At 35.6% G+C, this 25,819-nt stretch overlaps 1 protein-coding gene across 1 annotated transcript in view; it reads right to left on the minus strand.

Moving 5' to 3' along the window:
- The window catches only part of DPYD (dihydropyrimidine dehydrogenase), a 308,687-nt gene that overhangs the window by 228,114 nt on the left and 54,754 nt on the right, over positions 1–25,819 (minus strand). Inside the window, exons 4-5 of the mRNA XM_010006772.1 lie at positions 13,889–13,976; positions 2,614–2,775 (exon numbers count right to left, since the gene is read on the minus strand). Of these exons, the coding sequence (XP_010005074.1) occupies positions 2,614–2,775; positions 13,889–13,976 (250 nt within the window). The remainder of the gene's footprint in view (positions 1–2,613; positions 2,776–13,888; positions 13,977–25,819) is intronic.

A 25,819-nucleotide genomic window follows, 5' to 3' on the forward strand; every position in this document is an offset into this window, starting at 1 on the left:
TGCTTTACTGCAATTTTATCTTTTATCACAGCTAGCAGTTGTGCCTTTTATTACTGCTCGCTCTTGTAATGCATCAAGTGTATGATCCTCAGACTAATTCCAAGGAAAAAAATAATCTAAAATTGGCTTTATGCACAATGGAGCTTTGAGTAAATAAGCCCCTGTGGGACAAACTATTACACAGCACATGAGAATTACCATGCAGCTCTCATTAAGAGTAACACATGTTGCATGCCTAAATTACACAATTTGCTAAGTTACTTATTCATATAGGTAAAGTTCTGAACACACTTTTCTTACAGTATCTGGGCTAGGTTTTTATGAGCAGTAGTATCTTATTGTTTTCTTCACTATTTTAATCTACATTTTTATGCTTGTTACTTGTAAGTAATAATATTTTTTTTTCGATTATACACACTTGCCCTGTAAAATTTAGCTAAATAAAAGCTAAACAAAATATTACAAAACTGGCTGCCTATTATTACTAATTATGAGTACTACAAGACATACAAAGTCTTTCTTGAATAGCAGTAAATCTAAGGATTATTAACAACTAATTTTAAAATTTTAGGATATTATAAGAATACTATAGGATAGGAACTTACTGAAACATTATTTTTGTTAGAGTACTAAATAGCACTGTGTAGCCATTTTCTTTTCTTCTAACTCTCAACACAAGTATCACCTTAAACCAACTTGAAACATTATGATCAAAGCCATTCTGAGCTATTAATCCTCTGCAATTTTCATATCAATCATTGTGCTAGCACTGATCTTTTTTAATATATTTCTAAAGATATTTGAAGAAAAATGGCAGTTATTTAGCATTATCTATCAAGCCAGAATTTCTCTCTATTAATCATAGTATTAGGGTTAAAAGGAGACACAAATCAAGTTTTAACAAATATCACTTGTATTTGGCTCCTAAACAGTAATATTTCACTATTGTATTTATCATCTACTTGACAATTGTTTAATTTTTCTTCTTTTTGTTTGGTTTTAATGGGATTTTTTAAAGAAAAAAAAAATAAGTTTTCTGCTTTGCAACAAATATTTTTTACACATGAGGAATAAAGGCCATTAGAAGAAAGGTTAATAACATTGCATCTTCACAGATAAAACCCAGCTACTGAATACACACACAGAACAAAAACAGTTTATTGTCTCCAGCCTCATCCTGTAAATGAGAACTTTTGTCCAAACTGTATTGATTCTTACACTTGTATGTTCAAATCTCAAGAAAATCTAAGTGAATAGCTACTTAAGTGACAGAGTGGAGAGAATGTTCAGAAAGAGCTAGCAGAAAGGTTTAGCAGCTGCTCCAGAAGCTTTACAAGTATCCTGGAGAGAAGAAAGGAGGGATTCAAAAAGATAAAAGGAGAAGAACTGCAGCAGGTAGCCAGCCCTGTTTGCTCATCAAATCATGACCCACAGCCATTGAGATGGGGGTGTGAAGTCTATGAATGACAGCAGATGAAAAAAACTGGTCTCATAGACATATCTGTTACTTCCAGATTGCTTCGTATTTCTATTTCAGTCTGTCCTGCAAAGCCTCCTTTCTCAGGCTTTGTAAAGCTGACTAGAATTTCACCGTATGTTTGTAAATATGATCAGCCAAATAGCTCAATGTACAGAAGGGGGACATGCTCATTAGTTAAGGACTGTACAAAAATGTGCAATCTTAACATAGGCATAGGCCTTTTTTAATGCTTATATATATATACACAGCCACAATTTCCTCACTTTCATAGAGACCAAAATCACAATTTTTACCCAAAGATATTTCAGACAGCTCAGATGAGCTGCCAGATGAGACAATGAGCTTGATACAGTCTCCACACCCTCAAAGGAAATTAACAAATGAGCCTTTCTTCAGATAAAAATTGGAGCATTATATATAACTACACAGTCACAAATAATGCACTTGCACCTGAACAGAAACCCTTGAGATGACTCACTAACATCAAGCTGCGGCAAACAACCTTTGCTTCAGTAGCCAAAATATACACATAACTTTATTAACTAATAAATTTACATATACACTCATGTGTGAGCATCTGAATCTATCTAGTTAGATGCACATAGACATATATCTCAGGTAAACCTGAAACTACTTATTTACTTAGCAGGACAGTAAAAAGTCTGTGTTGTCTGAAACAGACAATTTCAGTAACACAGAGTCAGTACAGAAGCACACTACTTCTGCTACAGGATCTGACCTATACCCAGAAAAGTTCTACACCCCCCTAACATGCAGCTACAAATACTGGTGCACTTTATCTTCTTCCTTATGCAGACTAATTCAGTAATACCCACTATTTCACCCAGCTTAGATAAATCTTTCACTCTAAAACAAATTGTCTCAACTATTAGTGTTTCTAAAGAGCCATCTCATTCACAAACAGCATTTGTTATGTTCCTATAAAGTATTGCATTATGAAAGCATTTCTAAGATTCTGAAAGTGCTTTAAGAAAAGAGACAATTATTCTAACTTCTTACGCCTTTATTAGTACCCATTTTTTTTCTTTAGGAAAACATTAACAAAGACAACCACTTAGACAATAGTCATTGGTACATAGAAAGAATTTAATACATTTGCAAGTCCTACCTACCTCAGTAGCAAACTGCTGCAATCCACCAATATTAATTGGTCCCTCTTCTGTGGCATACAAATTGCAGCCACCAACACAGAGGTCTGATGTTGGACACACCATTCCACACGTCAGGCCAAGTGGATTGTCAGTAAGAATCATTTTGGCAGCTCCATAGTAGTTCTGAAAAAAAGAGCAACAAAAGAAAAAAAAGAGTGACATAACAAGTAAGCAAAAATTCAAACCTTCAAGAAAAAAATGCAAAATACTTTTCTTTAACTGACTAGTAGAATATTATATAAAAATATTAAATAACACTGACATTATTTAAATGCACCGACACGTTATGCAACATTATGTCAAAGACACTGCAAAGAAAGTTAGCAAAATTTTCGATTATGCAAAGATAAAACTTTTCTTCTTAGCTTGCAAAATTGTTAAAAGCATTTTCAGTCTGAAGTGGTTATAGCCTTTTCAGTGGCTTAACAAATCTGCATTCAAAAACTACAGCTTCTACATTATGCAGTTGTAAATACTTTCTCCATTTCTAGGTCAATTGGGCAGTAGCTGATTTGTAACCCTTTTTGGAGGTCTGAACAGAAGGTGTCAGTTAGATTATCAGTTTTTTATGACACAGGGAATGAAAAGCTTATTTTCCACATCTGTGCACACCATCTCTGTAGATATGCCTGTCCTTCACACCAGATCAGTAGTGCCAATTGTCCCAGACCCACGGTGAGAGAGATTACTTATGTAGCTACCCATAGCTACTGCACTACTGAATTCTTCCTTAGACTCTTTTTCCTCAGCCATATACTGACAAGGCAAACACATATTTTTCCATTTCCCTAAATAGTAAACAAGGGAACTGATTACAGAAGTTATGTACATTTCACAACTTCAAGATTCTCAATATTGAGCACACATCTTCAGAAAAGGAACAGTTTCCATGAGAGTTAGCAAAACTTATTTCTGTAATAAAAATCTAAGAAATGGACAACAGCAAGCTCCTAGTGCTTTGTGCCATAAGACAACAACCCCTGGTTGGTTTTCTTTAGACTGGATCATTCTCTTAAGAGGGACAATCAAAGGAAATGCCAGGAGTACCTAAAGCCTCATTTAAAGGCAGAGAACTACTGAAGGTAGTTCACATTTACATTACATTTACATTAATGAAATTACGGGGTAATTAAAACAAACCATGTACATTCTATCTTTGCTTCTGTATAATCAACATATGTTTACTTAATTGTAGATTCTAATTCTTTCTTCATTTTAATACTCTTCATGCGCACTCCAAAAGACCCATCAAGAAAAGTTCACAAAGATGATTAATGCTAGAGTTTCCTTTAAGGGCCAGAAGACAATACAGCACCCCTTACAATTATCACACAGTTGAGGTTCCGCAGAAGCTTCTTCAGTGAGAAATTAATTCTGGGATCTCTTTTCTCCAACGAGCAGTACCTGAGAGACTGAAAACCAGTATGTCTCCTCCCTCTTCCGTATTCCAGTCTTCAGTAATCCCCACTAACATGACACTACTTCTCATAACAAATATATTTACCACTCTGACCTGAGACAGCTGACTCAGAGCAGCCAGAAGATGTAGCATTCAAACGACATGAAGCACTTGACCACAGCAGACCCTATGCAATGCCTGTGACTTACTGTCTGTCAAGCAGACTGATGTGCACAGAGGTGTTTATTCTAAGAGAATACTGCACCAGACAAAGATGAAATCTGGTCATGAATTAGAAGAGCCGTGTCAAGATCTGAAAATGTAACTAATAACAGATAACAAAACTTTGGTTTGGGAGGTTCGAATTCACTAAAAGCATATTAAAATTTGTCTCTCACCTGGAAACACAAAAAAGCGACCTGAGTATACTTTCATAGGATTTTCTTAGACATTATTAAAATCCATTGAAATTCTAATTCTGGCAGAATGGACAATCCCTTTAAGAAGTTGTTCCGGGAAAACTTTCAACTATTTTGTCTGTGGTGACTTGTAAGGCTCTTTACCATCTCCAGTTCTCTTTTATTCCAATGTAAAGGGGTATTAGTTAAACAGAAATTGTATGCAGTAAGTAGCAAATTTTTTTGCTCTTCCAGATGAAAGATACTGTTCAGTTATGCCATGGATGGTCAGAGTTGCTAAAAACAGCCAGTAAAGACACTGTAAGCTCAATTCAGAAGAAAAACCCAGACATCAAGTTATTTTGGGAAATTCCTGACACATGAAGATGGCAGAAGTGACACAACCAGTGCAGGACTCTCACATTTTTCTGAAGCAGCAGTTACAGAGTAGCCTAGATACACTACAGCATCTCAGTGGTACTAGACATCTGTTCCCCAAGAAATTACATTTAGCCATTCCTTTTTTTTCACTCCAAAGGAATAATTACAAACTAGTAGTGGCGTTTTTTTTCGCACTAATTCAAAGAGAAAATGTTTCTTTCAAAATTATTAATTCAAAGACAAAAGATTTTTTTTCATTTTGGTATTTGACTACATGTGAGAGTTGTATATTCCCTTCTTGTGTTGCCCAGTATTGTAATCTTTAATTATCTTCAACTCTGGTTCAATGGGAACAATTACAACAATGTGCATTTTCATTTAAGTAACTTCATTATGGATTTTCTACATTTTTAGGCTTTGTTATTAAAATCAATATACAAAGCTTCTTATTTTGCCTAGAATGCAAAGCTGTTAAGCTATTCCTTTTTAAAATTAATTTTATTACTTATCTGTAATATCACACTTCAGCTGTGGCACTACAAGCAGCATCAACACAGCTGGCACATTTTATTTGTTTTGCAAACTCAAACCAAACTTTGAGCACATCTATGTTACAGAAAGAAAGGGTACGTTAAAGTAGCAAGTGACTTCAGTGAGATGGGACCAAGATCATTTTGGATATAGGACTGAGATCATGACTTATTTAGGGGATATCCAGGGAAATTTGTCTAAGAACATCATGCAAAATTTCACCAAGGAGGAGGCTGCAACTGAAGTCCCAATGGGGGTAAAGCCACCTGCTGCTCAACTCCTCATTTGGGGAAAACATGATGGAGTATATGAAGGTGGGGTCCTAATTCTGAAAGCTCTAAGATGTTAGCAGTTGTAGCACCTGAGAAAAAGAATCATATCCTTTTCAAATAAGAGCAGCAAAAAGTATATTGTACATGTTACTATGCTAAATTTTAAGACATTAGATTAACTGTATTAAAAAAAAAAAAGTGTATCTTCTAGTCTTTAACACCTGAAATAAGTTTTAACAATATTTTTTTAGAAATAGAGTTGGGATAATGGTTGGACTAAATGGTCTTAAAGGTCTTTTCCAACTAGAACAATTCTGTGAATCTGTAAAAGACAGTCACACCTGACATCCAAAGTGTTTCCTTTATCTTTGGGAGCAACAGAGCAAGTCTTCTGCACTGCTTGACTAGGGTGCTCCAACTGTGCTAAAGTGGACATCTCTAGAGATGAAAAGGGAAGTAGAGGTTCAATGCTGCCTTTGTTTCCCTGTCTACCAACAAATTCCCTCTCTGTCAATTTTACCATTAATTGATTATGAACTCACAGAAGAGCTGTAATTCCCTAGCCCCCATCTTCCACAACACCAGCGTAACCACTGATCCCATTGATACTGTCCAATACCAGTGAGAGGATATGGCCATGTGCTGCTACTGTAACTCTGTGACTGAGAGCAAGTCCATCTGCAACCTTCCTGATACTCCAGACACAGTCCAGCATGGAGACTGGGGCTGTGGGCAGGACTTCAGAGCCCAGCAATTAGATTTTTTTTTTTTTTTTTAATGTAACAAACATGATAGAAAAATGTTTTCCAATACCTGACAAAAACTGGCAGAGAAAAACAGTGTAACTTACTAGACTATACTGAGCAGTGTTATACAAACTGTTACAAAACTGCAAACCATTGTATTACTACAGTAATAAATGAGAGTTGGTACTATACATACAGTAGGATATGTACAGTATTCTTAAACATTTAATTACAGGAATACTTTGTGCTTACATAACTTTTTAAAAGCTGAAAATATGTATTAATTACCATTACATTTACCAGTGACATTAAAGATAAAACATATACAAAGTATTCACATTTTATAAAAAAAAATAATCTGTCACAAAAGCAGGGTGTAGAAGGCCACAAACAAAACAGACACGAGATGCTGACCTAGCAAGCTGATGACTACACACCACACACGGTACATGAGAAAGGAACAGAATTGAAGTGAGGATTCATAAAAATGATCAAGTTACTCCAGGGCATGGAGTGGTGCAAGCTACCTGAACAGTTTGGAGTAATTTATTTGTTTTTTCAAATAATGAAATAAGACAATTCAGTTGGCCTGTTTCTTACAGACGTCACAGAACAAACAAGTCTAAAACTAGACTTTCTGAATGTTGTAATGAGATAAATATCTGCTCATGTCTTTGTTCATAAAATCTTTTTTCCTGTGCACATCCATAGAAATAAATTATCCAGAAAAAAATACTGGATAAGGTGTTTTGTGGTTTCCTACATCAAAATGTCAATAAATACTACATTGCTAACACAGGGAACAAAAACAAGCCTTAAATAGACATCAATGATCAGTGGAAACCAGACAGAAGAGAAACTCCATGTATCATTTGGAAGCATTATATAATTTGTATGCAAATGAAACTGTTTTTTAATTTAAAAAAAAAATCCTATTTAAACACATAGGATCAATACTAAGAGACCAGAATAAATCGCATTTACTATCAGGAAATGCTTATAGCATCTTTTCTTTCAATTCAATTCAAGAGCTTTTTATATAAATTCATTACTCATCAGGGTGTTTTGATAATGCAGCTTTCTCAAAAACAATGAAAAATATGCATTATTATGCTTTGTGTAACAAAAATGAATATATTGGGTTTATCAGGATTTTTGGACATAGTGAATTCATTGAAAGAAGAAAAAAGTATTTTTTCCTTTTCGTCTGGGTTTTGGGGCATTTTAAAAAAAAAAAAAGAGATAGCAAAAACTATAGAAAAATATGACCCCTTCCATCCTAGTTCATGTTCTGTGATGGCTTTAAAATTTACTCAAGATGTATCGAATTAAAATATTTTCATATATCGAAGAGCCACTTTTTAAAGTATGTTGCTATATAAGCAGCATTTTTCACACTGACACACACCAGTTCAAATCTAACAAGAAATGCCCCGTCTGTCAGCGCTCCCCAAGTATCTTCCGAAGAAGAATGAACAAAACGTAACAGCAACTTATCAAATCATACATATTCTATACTATAATGCTGATGATTTTTAAGCAATCCAGAAATCTTTCACATCATTTGACTTGTGTCATCATAACAGGACTGTAATTTCACACAGTGTCACTATCTTTTTACGAAAAAGAACGGAAGAAATATCTTGTACTGTCATTTTGTCCTTTGTAGTCTAGAATGTGAGAGATTCCTTAATTGACATAGTGTCATCGCAAAAGTCTATTCTACATAATTACACTATGGCAACTGAAACCAGCTGTCAGCCATTCCATTACACTAAGTACAAACAGACATCTCAAGACAAGTCACTGCTTCAAGTGCAACAATTTAACACCATTACTACTTTTTCTTTTAAATGTTGTGGGTTGTGTTGTTTGTTTGTTATTTAGTGACCTGAAACACACAAAGATTAACAGAAAAAGCGGAATTAAACAGCACTTTCAAAAACCTGGGACCTCAAAGTAGTACTTACAGATTAATTATGATGCATATCTATATATAATTATTACCAATTATCTAGCAGCTTTCTGACTTCCACAATCCCACGTTATATTTACAGTGTCCCACTTACAGTAGTTTACATCTGAACTGTGACTCATGATTTTCTACAGCCTTTGTAATAGCATATAGATGTCCTTTGTTAATTCACTCAGAGTATCTCTGGCACAGAAAAACCATCATTCTGTTTCTCTCACCTGTCATAATCCTATGTTTCTCACCTCCTTTCTCCCTTACAATCTTTTCTTTATTTTTTCTTAATGATCCCACAGCTTCTTGTCTCTTGCCTTCCTTTGTCTACTCACTTTTCCTTTCTCATTTCCAGTCTATTACCACTTTTTCATGTACTACCTCAATCTCCCAAATTTCATATTCATCCTTTTCCCTTGCTATCCATCCCTATGTTACAGTTTGTTCTGTCTGCCATTTCCCCCTTGAAAAAACATATTTCTGTCTTGAAAAAACCCCTACATATTTCCTTCGGTTTCACTTAAACCTAAACATTCCTCTGAAATCCTAACACTTACTTGTGTCCCATAACTTTGCTGTACTTTTTCTAGGATTCATTTTTCTCTCTCTCATTTCCCTACCAGCATTCTGCACACTCCAGGGGCAATCTTTCATCCAGAGGGCAGCATAGCTCTGTTTGCTTTGGGGTTGTTTTTTTGTTCCCTGGTGTTTTTTGTTTTGTTTTAAAATATGCTGACCACCAGAAGGTTTACATCCACCTATAAAGTCTGTTAGAAAATGGTTGACTTGTCAGCTTGGACCATTTTATCTTTACTATTAAGAGATATCGGAGAAAATGGTCCTTCTGAACAAGGAGAAAACTGTTGAATCAATGTCAGGAATCATTTCAATACCACAAGACTTGAAATTAAAATGTGAGAGCTAGAAACAGAGCTCTGCAGTGACAAAGTGTGATTTTTTGAGTACTGATAACACAACAGATAGTTCTGCACCCAATTCTTCATTCACTCTATGCCTGTGCCACATAACACATCTCAATATCCCCATGCCTAAACTGCAACCAATAGTTGTTTCATAATGTGACTACAATAAAGATGTCTGATAACATAAAGCTCCAAGACTATCTCACTGAATGGTACAAAGGTAGAGGATGTGAGCAGGTGTTGTGGACAGCTTCCTCTGGCACTTCTACTTAACAGGAGGAAAGCTGGACAGGCTCCAAGTGCTCAGGTTGAGAGTTGCTTCCGGGAAGTTGTAGGATGATGGGTCTGGAGCTCCATTCTACCAAGTCCTTCTTGCTTTGATGTATCAACACAGAGGAGGGAGCACAAAATCCTAAAATCACTCCTGGTACTTGGGCAGGGGGCAAAGCTTTCCCCTGCAGCAGCTAAACTCTTCCTTCTTTTTGTTGTTTTTGTTAGTTTGTTTTGTTTTTTCTTTTTAAAGCAAGAAATAACCATAATGGTATTTGTGCATTATGAAGCAAAGAATGTACACTTTGCATTGTGAAGGTTGCATTTAAAGAGAGGACAGCTGGAAGTCAGAACATTTGTTTGTTATCTTCTGGTGTTTAGAAACAAAAGCAGTAATCTGTATATAGTGATTCTGAAGTCGGGTCTCTGAGGGGCACGGTTGCAAGTGGTCTGCATGAACCATGAAACACTGACTGGGAAGACACAATAGAATAAGATTGTAACTTTATGAAGTGGAATTGTAATCCAGTTTGTATGGAAAAAGAGAATGGAATTTGTGGCTTAAATTCTACCGAGTCACAGCAGCTAACACAATACAGCATAAGTGACATCCTTTTTGTCAAAGAGGCTCAGGGTTCGTTGAGTCTAGCAATTCAATTACCCTCTCAACCCAGAAACAACCCCTCCTCTCCTGTCCCTCTTCTATTCCTGAGCTCAGGCCTAATGGCAGAACAGCCAGAACAGCTACATTGTACAAGGTCTGTAAATATCTAAAAAGCCTCAGGCTCAAGAGAACAAGAATCCCTGACCTTTATCATGCCACAGCAGTTTCCACACAAAACAAACTACATACAATTGAGCTCTTAAATACCTGACAAAGTAATTCATTTTCAGTACTCTGTCTAAATACTCTATATTAATAATGAATCCTGTTCAAATAAATACCTGTGTGCAAAACTGCTTACTGCTTACACAGGGATGAGGACAAGGAATTTATTGAACCAAGTCTCCTCTGAGCAAGTAGAAGGGTAACCTGCTGAAGGGAGTTTCTCAAGTGAGTGATAAAGATTCACAAGCAGAAGCAGAACTTATGCTTAGCAAGCATACCAAGATTCCCTAATTTATTAACCTCAAATACCTGAATGTTCTATGCTTCACGTATTTAGTTTTGACTAATAGATACCAAATATATTTATAAGTTTTTGGGCTTAAAAAACAAGGTAAAAAAAAACCACTATGATTTTTAAAAGTATTTTCAAAGCTATGTAAAATATCATCATGTAAGGTAAATACTTCTATGATAATAATACAAAAATATTCAGCAAGCAGATTACTGAATTATATCCAAATTATTATTTCAATAAAAGCTTAGAAAAATGTATAACAATGTAAAAAATTACTTACTGGTTCCATTAAAAACTTTCAGATCTTAAGTTAGAAGTTTTAGTGTCATTTTCAAAAGCACATAATTCCTGATTATCTGCTGTAAAAGCAAATGGTGCAGGTATCCCAACAAGCACAGCAGCAGAATAAAAACGGGGAGAGGACACTGCAGCAGCAGCCATGGTAGTGGACTCTCACACAGGCTCCTTGTATCTGTGGCTTGCCTGGCCGAAAGCAAGGAATTTCCAAGTGCAGTAGTGCAAAAGCACAACTGCATACATATACCTAGAATAAAATCCTATTAATAAAGAAAACCAGAAGAATTTACTGCTACTTTTTTTCTGAAGAATTTGCTATAATAGAAGTATTTTGTAGCGAAGACAACAGAAACTGATTCATCAAAACAAAAATGCAGCCTAGCAGACTGCAGCCAACAAGTCAATGTTGGGTTCCCTCTAAGCACTCTTAATTTCCCTGAGAAGTTTCTTGGTGCATGAATTACAGGAGGCACAGCCATTGACATGGTGGCCACAAATACGCAGGACTTCCTAGCCTAGTTTCTCAGCCCATGACCCCAGGATTTTTTGCAAAGCATATTTGCTTGCGGGTTTTTCTCCTTTCTAGTCTAGGGTGTTTTTTTTTTGTTTGGGTTTGTTTTGTTGTTTTGTTTGTTTGTTTTTAGTTGGTTTGGTTTTCTATTTGTTTGCTTGTTTTTAAGGTCAGCATTAGAGCTGTTGCAGAGAAATGCTTCTAAAATCATGCTATATTACATTTCTTCCAACAGGGTAAGGGGAGAAAGACTGTATGTAAACTCACACTTGGAAGTGGATTTCACAGAAGCAACACTGATTTTAGGCATGCAATTTCCCATCCTGTAACCTTTTGGCTAGCAGAAACTGACAACATGACTTCTTGAAACTTCCTGTAAGTCACTGTTTCCTGCTGTCTATGCAATTATCAAGCATCAATGAGGTGAAAACAGTTACAAAAACACTTGTATCCCTTTTATAAAAACTGGTTTCAGACTGGGTACAGAAGCTGGCGATAGTTAGGGATAGGATCCAAAAATAAAGACTGTAAGTACTTTTCAGTAATCTACGATATTTAGGTTTTTTTCTTAAAATAATTTAAAATCTCCTAAAAGAACAGTAGTATGTTGCAATTCTTTTCTAAGGCGGGATTTCCTGATGAAACAGCAAGTGATCTGGTCACCTGCTCAGGACAAAACCAGAGTCTTACCTGGCATCTGCAGTTTCTAAGATGATTTGAAAGAGTTACCATCAAACGCCCCAAACTCTATAGGGTTGATCCAACTCACCATCTGACAAGTTAAATCTGCCTCTATTAAAACCTGTAAGAGTGTACCCAGTGGCTTCAGCAAGACAAGGACTTCGTACTTTGGAGGCAGTTTCCTAATATTATCCCAGTTTACCTTTGTAAAACCCAACTCTTAAAGCTTTGCAGTCTCCCCATCTTGAATTTCTCTGCTCTGAAATAAATTCACAGGATTGGTAGTGGATCAGCTGTTAATTACTTATCCTGCCTGCCAAGGCATAAACAGATTATGTTTCTGAGGCTATCAGAGTCTAAAAGATCCGCCAAATTTCTTGTTGCAGGATGTTGTGGTGTTAGTTCTTCTGATAATCCTCTGTTGCAGTCTTCAGTCCCTGTTCCCTAGTCCCTTATTCCCAGCTTTTACAATTTGATAATTGATTCCTTTTTCTTTCCTCAACAAGACAGCACTCCATCCTACCCAAAGGAGTAGTATAGCTAATCCTTAATAAGAAAAGACCATCCTGTTAAAATACGTGCATAACATTTGCTTTCAGTTTCCTAAATATATATAGGAAAAATCTCTATATGCAGATGCTAGGCATAATGCCAATTACTGTCAACCACATCAGCACAGTTATAATTGATACATGCCTCTTAGTATCTCCTCTTATCACCTAATGTTTCTTGTTAAGGTGCAGAGTTTACTGGTGCCTTCTCCGTTCAACGCACAAGGTAGTGAAAGGAATGTGGCTGTTAACTTGCACACAGCAGTGCTGCTGCAGCCCTCTCCACTCCAGCGTTATCCACGATGGACCTTTCAGCTGCATCTAACACTATGACATGTTAGAGCATTAAACACGGCCAGAAAAATCTTTGTAGCACCCCCAGTGGATTCAAAGTCTGGTTGGATTCATACAGACAAATAAATCACATGGCAGCTAATGATTCAACAGATGGAAGTAAGTTTTAAAAGGTATGGGGCAATCAATATACAGTCATCTTTAGGCTATCCCAGACAGCTTAATTAATCTTTTCATATCAACTTTGCAGTTATCTTCATTTATTTCCATTTCTGACTGTTATAAGTAATTTGTAAACCACAAATCAGAATAATGTTTTTAAGATTTCATTATGATTATAGTAGAAGAGCCTATTAATAAAGGTATAGTACCTCCAAAGAGAGGATTCAATTTATTCCTGTAGTATGTTATTAATAGTCTAAGTGACTGACTACATTAACAGGAGCTTCTTACTGTAAACTACAAGAAAACATTTCTTGACATGACCACCTTTGTGTGACATTGCTGCTTAAAGAAAATTTAAACCATAATCACTTCATTTAAAAAAAAATCTTTAATGAAAGAAAAGGTTCATAATGGTAATATTCCAGGTAGCAACCAAGTTAAGTAACTATATATAATGTTCTGGTTTTTTTAAATCACTGTATCTGAAAACCATCAAGACCAAAAACTTTATAGAAATAGAAGACACAAAGAAACAGATTTGTCCTATGTGCTATCTGTACAGGCACAAAACAGCAGTAAAAATAATTAACAATTAGCTGACTGTTGAACTTCAAAGCACCTGCTGTAAACACTATTTTTTTTGAAGACTTTACATGCAATGTCAGTAACACAACTGCAAGCAACTGCTGTTGTCTGCTTCCACATACTCCTGCCAGCCTGATTTTACCTTGTTTGCAATACTTGTGATGAATGACTTGATGTCCAGATTAGTTGGGCAGCTCTTCTGGCAGGGGGCATCTGCACACTTCAGGCATCTACAGAAATAAAGAAGAATATGTGTCAAGGAGACATAGAATGTAATTGCTGTCAATAGCATATGTTTTTCAAGTTAGTATGGTAGAAGATAAGCCACAAAGGAATAATACAGAGCATTTTCACAAAATTTCTATTTAAAACTTCAAAGCACTAAATGACTATTATTGACTTGCATTTGACACATTGTGTTGCCTCCACTTTACAAAGAAGGCAGTAGGGTGCAGGTACAAACATATGGTCTACATATGTCGAAGCATTGGAAATTATGTCTATTTACATATAAGTAATTTATCCCTGGAATCCAAGATTGCTAAACTTTTGACCATCTCATTTTTCTATTTGAAAAATAACTGTGCTGTGATTCTGAATTTGGTAACAAAGTTCTGGGAAGTGTCACCACGGATTAAATTCTGGACATTGGACAATCAGACATATAAGCACAACAGTATTTCGACAGAACACGGAATTACTTTGTCCTGTAAGCACCAAAAAAATGGCTAATAAATATTCAAGTTACTTTTCCACAAGTTTCCTGTGATATGTCTGTAAGCACTAAAAACAGTTCAGTAGTCTTGTGCATACTCCCAAATGAAATCTTTAAGACTCTCTTCTCATCATCCCTACTGACAAAACCTAACTGTATATTAAAACATACTAAGGAGCAAACATTTATCAGGTGTTCCTGCATAGACATCCTTGAGGATGTACCAGACTGGTTGCTTGCATAAGTCTCATCTAAGGATTAAACATTCAAGGTAGTCTACACAATTTAGCAAATCGTAATATAAAAGGTATAAGTCAGCTGAAGAAGTAAAATAGTTCTCTATTAAACACAACGGTATTTGTGCACACTTTTGATTTTTCATATCAATTATTATCATAGGTCAAATGCCACACTACTGATTATCTCAAAATTCATTAAGTTATTCCAGATGCTCTTAAAATATAATTTTACCAATATACAGATTTTATGTTAATTGTGGTTTTAACAATCTATAGAAAATGAAATAAAATTTTGTTTTTACTTACTATCTGAGTACAGCTACTTACCTAAGTTCCACAGGTCCACCTTAATTATTGTTACTTAGTGATGGATAATAACCCTGTGGAGAACTGGCTGGGACAGAATATTTTCAAACACAGAAGGCAAGAGGTCTATAACTATACACATAAAGAAATTAAGAGCACATTAAAAGGACTTAAATGCCTGAAATACCTGCAGTGAAAAAATGGCCCAACTTTGTCACACAGATTGCTTCTCCCCCTCACAGCTCAGGGTGGAATAAGAAAGAAGGCAAAGCTTCTTATTCTTGATTATCTAGCTGGGTATTGTAGCCATCACGGCACCAGCAAAATTTGAGGATAGCAACTGTTTGGATTTTCTCACAGTACTAGTAATGGGAAAAAGGTCCCTGAGGAAATACCTCAGTGAAAGCAGGTCTCAAAGGCTGCAAAAGCTGGAAAACCTGTTGAAACCAAATCCAGGTTCAACACCATAGCGGGTTAGCAGTTCAACTAGTCAGGACGTCAGAGGGCTCTGGCAGAAGGGCACCAGCAGGTTTAGCTGTGGCAGTTAAAAACATCACTGCCCAGCACTACCCACATGTGACAAATGCCTTAAGAAGCAATGGCAGACCAGTGGGCACCTCAGAGGGTTGGTGTGGCCAGAGCACCAAGTCAAGTGGATGCCTTCAGCATTCTAAGCAGCATGAAAGCCCGCAAAGTATTAGTACCAGAAACCAAAAAAAAAGGAGCTACACTAGAAAAAATGCACCACTGTTGGGGCTTGGATGATCATTTTGCCTGTGTAGGCAGTAAGAAGTAAGGCAACATTTCCGTTATGACTTTTTGCTCTTCACTTTCCCGGATGTGGTTCTCTTTAAAATACAACAGCCTTGTATCCAAGACCAAAAGAGTTGCACTTAACACAAAATACATTTCTGTAGATTATATATAGAATAATCACATGTCAAAACTGACTAGAGTGACATCTAACAGGATAAGCAGTGTACAGATTACATGTTGTGGCTAGCAAACATCTTTACCAAATTACTTCCCTTTTGATTTTTGAGTGGGTTCACAAATAACAGCTGTTGAAAAAGTCAGCTCCTGGGGGGGCAAGTAATGCCAACTTGAATGTGAGCTCTGGGAGGAGAGGAGGGTGCCATGAATATGCCAGTCCAGACTTTCTCTTATAATAATACCATATTTCGATTCTCTGAGCACTCTGCAGACTAAAGTGCACCAGGCTGCCATTAATCCCACTTATCACCCTGACAGCTCAGTAATTACACTCCTGCTATAGCTAGGTACTGTAAGGTACTGTAGTCCTAATAAAACATCAAGCACTGTGAAGAATGCGTGCTGGTGAGGTGTTTTATTAAACTTGGGGGGTTGATCATGAAGTGACATTAGTGTTGACCTATTTTTCTACCTAACAATAAATTATCCTTTGACCATACCATAATAGATATTACAGAGTGCATTTACTGTACCAAGGAGCAAAGGCATTGCATTCTGGTGAACCAGACAAAAAAGCATAAATGAAGTAGTAGAATCACCCACCAGAAAGTTATTACATAAATTGCTGCAAGTGATTGATTCTTCCAAAAACCACAGGCAAAATACCATGCTTTTACCATGCACTTCAGTTCCACATGCATGTCCCCATATGAAGAAACATTATTACACATCTTGCCTTATTTTGTAGCTGTCCTCCCACCTTATGAAATCCCAATTTTCATTTTACGAGGTTATTACATTACTATGAATTTAATTGAAGATAATGTAAACAACAAATGAAATTTAAATATCTCCAGCTCACCTGCTAGCAAATTTAAGTGAAGAGCTACATGCTCACTATTAAAAACAAACAAAACAAAAACAAACAAAAGAATAAAAAATCCAAACCAGAACAAAATGAAATAGTCATGTTTTTAAGTGGTCATACTATTCTGGACTGCACAAAAGCACAGAGCATTAGAGAAAGAGAGATGACCTATGCTAACCTCAGATAGTGTATCTCAGCATTTCTGAGTACAAGCACAGGAAAAATCCTTCCAACTATCAGAAAATAACCTATTATAAATTTTTTTTCCCAATTTTTTCATGGAACATGATCTCCTTCAGAAACATACAGGCTATGTTGAATCTTAAAAGATATCATCTTCATATGCATATTGATTTCCATGTAAAAGGCAGGACCATAGTCTTGGCCACTAAACCCCAGTGTGAGGAACTCAGAGAAAAGGATTGGTATTTCCCATTTTGGAACCACGTAGATCTTGGTTTAACTCAGTCTCATTGTGAAATGGTAAATTAAACTAGACTAAACCCTTTACAAATGCTATGCAAGTATGGCATATTTATATAAATATTTATTCAAATATTATCATTTGCCATAGCTTTATAAATATGCCTGTGACTTTAAAATAATGGAAAATCAAGTTTCCCACATCTCTAAGCTCAAAATTTACATTTCTTACTGAACATTGTTAAATTATATGTATGTAACCCCAGTGAACTTCAAATCTTTAACTTCTTTTTTTAAAATGTTGCAACACTGAAGTTATTTATTGTTTAAGGTGAGTGTGTTTGTGAATCTCTTTCAGACACAAAATAATGGATGCAAAGGATACTTGCACAGTAGCCCAACATCATCAGCTATCAGGTTTGTACCTACGAATTTTGTCAGTGCAAAATAAGCACCAGAAACAGTGCATGTACACCCACAAACTTATTCAATCAACCTCTAATAGCACAGGTACTAATAAAAGACAAACAAACAGTGACAACAACACACAAAAACACAACAAAAAGAGCAGTAGATTACCAACATCTGAAGACAGTAAAAGGAAAAGACACTCCAAAAATAATATTTTTTTTTCAAAGTAATAAAACAAAAAATGGAATAGACAAAAGCTGTAAAATTCTGCAACACATGCTACCTCTTGGGAAAAAAAAAAAAAAAAAAAAAAAAAAAAAAAAAAAAAAAAAAAAAAAAAAAAAAAAAAAAAAAAAAAGATGCAGGAAACCATGAAGTATACCTACACATAAAAAAGAATAGAAAGCAAATGAAGAAAAGGAGAAAAAAAAAGTAAAAATTTCTTAATCAAAATGTTTTCCTTAGGAAAAATAACACCAGAACCAGTTCTCTACTCGTCTGCAAAGAAGAAAAAGAGAAAATGAAGCCCTAGTCAAGAATAATTTTCAATCAATAGGTCTCTTTGTTCAATTGTTTCAATATTATTCAGCATTTTATTTAAAAATTAATTTCTGACAGTCTGATTTCAAGATCTAGACCAGCTCTTAACACATTTTTGCTTCTGAACAAAGAAGGGCAATTCAGTTACATTACCTAAAATTGCAGTGAACTATTGTCTGTCTAACTGACAATAATATTACCTGAGGTGCAATCACATGTACGCTGAAAGGCCCGGGGTGAAAACTCCAGATAATCTGGAGTAATATTCCACAACGAATCATTGCTGAAAACCTATCACATTTTCATATATCACAAAACAGGCCAAATAACCTTTATCATGGTTAATGCTTGCAGAGGTCTAGAAGCAGTTTAAATCCTAATCCATTTATGTGGGTTTCTGCAGGACACAAACATTCATTTTGGAAAAAGCTTCCAGCTCTATGATTTCTGAAGTTTCTAAAACTTCATCCCCTACTCAGACAAATAACCTAGAAATCCATGTAACAGTTTCACACAGCCCACATAATGATGTTCTGTATAGCTTCCTATGACTTTGGTCAGTTAATTTTAAGAGAATGGTAGAACTGATTCCACCTAACAAACTTGAGGCAGAAGCAAAGAGGTTTTTTTTCCTTGAGGTTCAATCTTGATGATTCATGGCTAATACCTTGCAGAATTTAGGCTTTCTTCTGCCAGTTTAATTTTGCTGTATTTAAACAGAACAAGCCTAAATAGAGATTTGGACATACACACATTTTAAAAAAAAGATGTCAGGATAAAGATCCCCTACTGCAACGGAAAGCCATTGGTGAGAACCTACTGCTGGCAGCTGTAAAAAACAGACTTGCTGACCTTATTTTCTTCATTAAAAAACCCACTAACAACATGCAGAGAATCAAACAAAAAATTCTCCACCCTTTTGTCTTCCTGTTCATCACATTTTTCAATGCATAGACGAGGAGAAAAAATGTATAAAGTGTCAGGGACATTTCATTGCTAGGTTTACATACTAACAGGTGATGTAAGGGTTTGATGAGTACCAAAGACAAATGATACTTAGAGGAATATTTGTTTTCATTCAAAGTTGAGACACAGAAAAAGGGACTCTCACATAAAGCTGAGAAATCTATTGTGTTGGTACAATGTAACAATTAAGATAATCTTAAATTAGAATAAACTATGAACACATAATTTTGGACCATAGAAGAAACAGACATAATTGCCAAGAAATGCTTCTGAACACCAAGAGCATCAGAAACTGTATAGAAGTCAGTGAAGGCAGACTATACAAGGAAGCAGGTAGCATGGTCCTGGATATGAAATATTGGAAAGAGAAATGCCCAGCCTAATAGCAATGCCCAGGATGCATAAGAAACAAAACATTCAGTATCACTAAATTAGCAATACTAGTCCGTATCTAAAGAAAAAAGCAAACACTCCCACATCATTATGGTTTCCTCTTCAGTCACCTGGGGGTCTCAGGAGCCTCCTGCAGACCTATGGAAAATGCAACAGCTTCTCTGACAGTAAATTAAGATAACCAGAGGAAACTTTAAATGGAGGCACTCTACAGGTTTAGAGACAAATATGACATCGCTGGTGCCAGCTACAGGAAGTGTAAGGGAGGTGGTTTTTATTGAAAAGAAAAAATGCTCAGAGTTGAAAAGTAGTCTTCAGACACAAAACCCTCCTACCCTAGGTGTAAACTAATGACACTTACAGACAAGGTTATTTTCTGACTCTCTCAAGAGGTACTGAATCATACAAACTCCAAATCATTCCATTCATCAATGACTTATATTTCTGTTTTCTCCTTAGGCTCTTTACATCACTATGATTCTTCTTTTCTCATCTACTTCTGAATTCTCCTTGAGTGTGGGAACTCTTCTCTCCCCTTTGCATCTGCTTGGCTGTCTTCCTGTTTTTGTAGTCTTTTTTCCTCCATTCGTCTGAAACTTCTCCACTTCTCTGTCCTATAACTTTCCATCATTTTTCAGCATAACTCCATTATAATAGATAATGTTGATAATATAAAGACCACATTACCCAATACCTGCCAGCAAGCTTTTAAGTCAGAGGTGTAGGAGAGTGCACACCAGTCACCTTTCAATTCTTGCCTTCCACCATCTAGCTGGTAAGAACCTCCATTTCTGGTAGGTTCCTGCACTAAGATTGTCCTTGCCTAGCTACATCTCTTCTGCATACTCAGGATGGTGCTGTTCCAGTCTGTGATCAGACATATGCAAATAGTGACTATGATAAGAAAAGCAGATTGGGGGGCTTTCTTCTTAAACCCCTTGCTGAAAGGTGGGAGTACAAGCCAGAGTTCTTTAGTCAGCTCAGGGGTAGTGCTCTGAGCACCCGCTTCATGCTCCAAGTCAGTTCCCAGGAAATTGTATTCTGCCTGCTCTTAAATTCCTCCTGTCATTTTACTGGAACATGGAACATTTCACTTACAATATGCTATATAGCCTCAAAGGTTGCTGCCTTTCACCCACTTCATTTTAAATAACTTGTATATCATTACTTTAACCGTATTTCTCCAGTTTATATTGTTACAGAATAAAACTGCTAAAAAAAGAAAAAGCAGTGCAGGTTACAGAATAGTGTAGCAGAAAGCATGTGTATCATCAGCACATGCCAAATCAGAAAGGCTGCAACATCCTTTTGACATATGAGAAATCAAAAGTATTTTTTTTTACTATATCATGCAAATCATGTCAACCGTCTTATGCTTTCTCATAGATGTAAGCTGTGAACAAGCAAATCAAATTAATGGTTCACATTTCTATTAGTAACTATGTTACATGCAGCTCATACCAAATCAATACTATTACTAAAAATATATTTCTTTTAACATCACCAGCACTAGAATCTGTATGGAATACCTTTCACTAGCTCCTTCACTCCCACACAGGCTGCAACAGCTTTGGAGTTTTTATTAGGGCAATTTATTTACAGGATCTTTAAATCTATGCACTTTTTTTTCTTAATAAACCATTTCTTATATATTGCTCTACAACACTGAGTTCTTTGACTTAAAAAACAAAGTTATTATGATGTCTCATAAAAAGTATTGCTGTGGTACAAGAATATACTGCTTTTATATAAAGGCATGAAGTCCATTGAGTGCAAAAAACAATTTGTTCTTTCTCCTTAGTGGTAGATATTAAATGGGATATGTCAACCATATAATTCCTGACAAGTATGTGCAGATTTATGTACTACACAGCTCTCTTATGTCAAACCCATCTACATGCTTTTACCTGCAGGAATTATTCCACCTTAGCCTCTATAACTTAAACCACAAAATGAACCTCTGATTCTTGATTTGAATGTTTTTCTTTTCCATTTCTTGCATTTACTGCTAAGTGACAAAGGTCTCTCCAGTTTATCAGCACATCATGTTTTGGACGGGGCTATTAAAAATAATAATCTCTGCTTCATGCAGGACTGTGGTACATCAAATGCTGCTTCAATGCTCACTTTTGACACTACGGCTGTCATTAGGTTTACATCAGGTAATGTAGTCAGAGAGGAAGTAAGATTTTAGCTCTAGATAATACAGAGACAGCAACTGTGAGTCTCAGCTAGATCCACTTACTTTCCATCAAGAGGAATTTGAGGTTATTCCCAAGAAGTACTTATCGGTTTGGGTGCTATTACAGAAAACCATTACGGGAAACAGTATCTGGTGTGCTCAGGAGACTCCTGGTCTTCTCATCTTTTCAGTTATGCCTCATCCTTTCTATTGTGTCACCACCCTAATGAGCTTTGGTTGGTCTCTTTAATGATCTTCTGCCCCAGACTAGGGCAGTATTACTGTACCTCTTCAAAAAGCTTGTATTTAAATTTCTACATTTTTGCAATTCCAATTAATAACAAGCTAGATATCACTTTAAATTGGCTTCAAAAATTCAATACATTGATTTGTCCACTGGCTTTAAAATCTGACAGTTAGTCCTGTAATTCAGGTTGGATTAAAAAAGTCTCTTGCTTTTGCATATCTCTTTTTAACCTTTTTTTTAAAAAAAAAATCACCTATGGAACTCTCAGTTCTCTTAACTTAGGCTTCAGTCTAAGAGCTCTGTACAAAAGTACAGAATTTACACTTATAGAATACCCTGAACATTACCAGATGTGTTTAAACTGAAAAGTCAACAAATGTGGTGCTTGAATTTCTCACTCAAATATTGTATTAGAATTAGAATTTAACTTAAGGTGCTCTAATCAGCCCTCACACTTTATACCTGTTCCATGGCCTAATTGCTCCCAACAAGTGCTTGGCTAAGAAGTTATCATTGCTCCCTGAAAAATGATTTTGTGAAATCCTTCTGGCAGAACTTAGTACATAACTGGCCTAAAGATTGTTGCTTTGTACAATGAAAGAATAGGTATTCATGAACTGGTGTCTTCAAATTCACTTATTTAAAATTAATGTAAGAGGAAATCAAGTTGAATTTAATGTATAAAAGTATGGGATACATTTTCAGAAAAGAAAAAAAAACTTAGCTTAAGTTTATATTTCAGCTTTTTTAACCTATATACCCATTCCACTGCCCAAGCAGTAATGCTTAGGAAAGAACAGGTGCTGTAACTACTAAAGTCAGTACTGAAGAACCTGAGGGCCACTTTCATTTTATCATAAGATATCCATTCCATAATCTGGATAGCCATCAGTCATACTTCATTCTTAAAACAAAACAAAACAAAAAACAAACAAACAAAAAAAACCACCAAAACAAAACAAAACCCTGCACCTTTTGAGTAAAGAATATATCAGGTAACCTGTTTCCTCCCATTCCCTTTGAAACAGAAATAACTTTCTAAAAAATTTCAAACACAAAAATTTAAATAAGAGATTTACAGAAATATTAATCATAAGCATTGTTCCCATTTTCTTGTTCATATTAAGCATTATGAAATTGCTGTGTTTTCAAAAGTAGTAATCAATAAAAATTAAACTGTCCCAGAAAAACTAAATATAGTCAAATTTCCTACTGTCAACAACATACTTGTATTCAAACTGCAGTTTTTAGAGGTACAAAAATAAGTAGCTAAAAGCCAATATGCAACTTCTCTGTAAACACTGATTACATCTCACACTAAATTAATTAACATGTTCTCAACACCATAGGAGCACAATTTAATTTGTTGATTATTATGTCAAACTTGATAGTATCCCATATTATTCTAGTTGTGCAAGAGACAAGAAACACACTCATCAATAAGACTTTGATGTTATCTGTTTAGAACTTGGACTTGTGTTCTTTCAAGTCCTTGAAGGCAGCACTTTACCTGCCAAACCAACCACTTGTGGCTCAGCTACATGTAGCCTTACAGAGTTTTTTAAATGAGTACTTTCATGCTCCCCACGATAGTGATCCCTTTCACACAGGAGACAGCTGTTACATGATGTTCAATATCCTTTTAATCCTCTATAGACCTTAGACAGAAGGGTTGACAGAACTGACAGTTTTTATTATAGCTTGCCCTGTACACAATAATCTTCTTTCACCTGGACTATCCTCCCAGAAGTGTAACAGACTTTTTGACTTACATCAAGGATTATTTCTAGTCTTTTTAGGAGAGAAGAAATTATTTTTATAATTCTTATTCTGTGTGAATTGACTTTTCAAAATATGAAACACCTGTTGTCTTTTTACCTTAACATCAATGAAACTCCTTTGGGTTCACTTCAGGAAAAATATACAAGTTTGCTCACAGACATTTTTTCTCTCAAAGTGCCTTAATCATCTATGCACATCTTACAAATGGCACTCTGTACAATACATTGTTAACAACAGGAAAACACATCTACTGTTTATTTGTACTGAAAACTTTGAATGTAACATATATAACATATATAAATAATCTCTGATAAATTATAATGTAACTAAAATGCATTAATTGGAAATTAAAGAAAGTGTTCTCATTTTAAAACTACAAACCCAGAAGACACCTATTTCCTCAGCACAGCACCACAGACACTCATCTAAAGTCAGTCACATTTCTGCTGTAAATCTGATAAAAATGATTCTTCCCATGAGGATGTAAGTTATTGATCACAGTCAGCTATTGTTTTCCAAATTTTAAAACTCATAGCCAGAGTGTCTTTAGTAAAGCTCGGTCCTGTCAGACAGTGAACACTCTAGATCATTACCAGACTGCTTAACAGAGCTTTATTTTAAAATATGCAGCCCCCAGTAGGACTCAGTTAGACCATTCATTTGCTTCTAATGAAAGCCCACAAGTGATTTGTTCAACCAACCCAATGCAAATCTTCCAGAAGTGAATCCCCAGCACCTGGACTAGTAGGAACATCTTCAGCATCCTCACTCTTTCCCTTACCTTAAAAGTGAAGCAGATGGAAAAAAAAAACAAACAAACAAAAAAAAACCAACCAAGTGGTGCAGAATTTTCTGCTGAATTAAAAGTTTTAATATTTTCTCTAGAAATTGCATGTGTACAATGACTGTCTTCCATCCTCTTTTGCAAATAAAGAGGTTTGTCTAAGACACCTTAATCAGTGACACTGCCACTTGTTAATATGCTCAGCTATCAAGACCCAGAAAAAAAGGAAAACTGGCTCCTATTTTTCTTCTAATTTTCTTGACTGTGTATCAGCTATACATTTTTCAGTCAAAGAAAAGTAATATATCCCTTTTTATAATATATAAACATGTGTTGGGTAATGGCCTTAAAAGCAGCAAGTTTATATCTGCATATCTATCTGTAGTTGAGGTTTCCCACAGAGATATGCAAACTTTAAAGAATTTAAGAATTCGTATATCTCTCAAGTTATTTAGGTTTTGGGAGTAACACAAGTAACCATTTTCCCTATAAAGTAAATCCCCATTTCTAACAACTTAGCAGTCACTCCAGAATTAGGGTAAACAAAAGGACTCTGGTTAAAATAACAGTACCCAAAGGATCTAAAATACATGAGTGTTATATAGAAGGATTTTAAAATGCAACCACCTAAGCACATTTTTTAAAGGGTTTGATTTCTAAATGCTATAGCATGGCCTTTCAGGTGGATGTATATTGGCAAAGAAAACTCCATCTACTAGCTAAACATAGAAAAAGCACTGGCCTGCTAATGTCAAAAAGGCTTAGATGGCAACTCGACTACAATCAATTCAGCTGTGTTTGCTAAAATAGGATAAACATTTTTACTATAAGGAACACAAAAAAAAATATCTTGCATTTTAGGTTTTACCCTTACAACCTAAGAAGGAAGAATTTTCTCATCCTTTCAGGAAGATTATATAAAAAGCAAAGAGTTTGTCATATTTCCTCCCATAGTGAAGCTAATGGCATAAGAATGAATACGTTTTCTGGGATGGCTCAGCATTGAAGTGCTGTCTGGAAAACATTAAAAGAAATTGATTATTTCAGAGAAATACAGATTGCAGAAATTTTAGGATGAATTTTAAAAAGCATTAATCTTTTGATTCACCATGGTTACATAGATTACTTGTTCTTGGATACATGGCATTGTACTTTGTATATGCTCAAATTGTTAGACCAACATCAAATATAGCAAGCCCAGGACTGTAAATGTAGTGCAACTGAAAGAGCATACTTTTCTCATTTCCCAAAGGAAATGAGAAATTTTGCATTTTCAAAAATCTG

This window comes from Chaetura pelagica, unplaced genomic scaffold (genome assembly GCF_000747805.2).
Source record: "Chaetura pelagica isolate M959 unplaced genomic scaffold, ChaPel_1.0 scaffold69, whole genome shotgun sequence".
Classification (NCBI taxonomy): Eukaryota; Metazoa; Chordata; class Aves; order Apodiformes; family Apodidae; genus Chaetura; species Chaetura pelagica.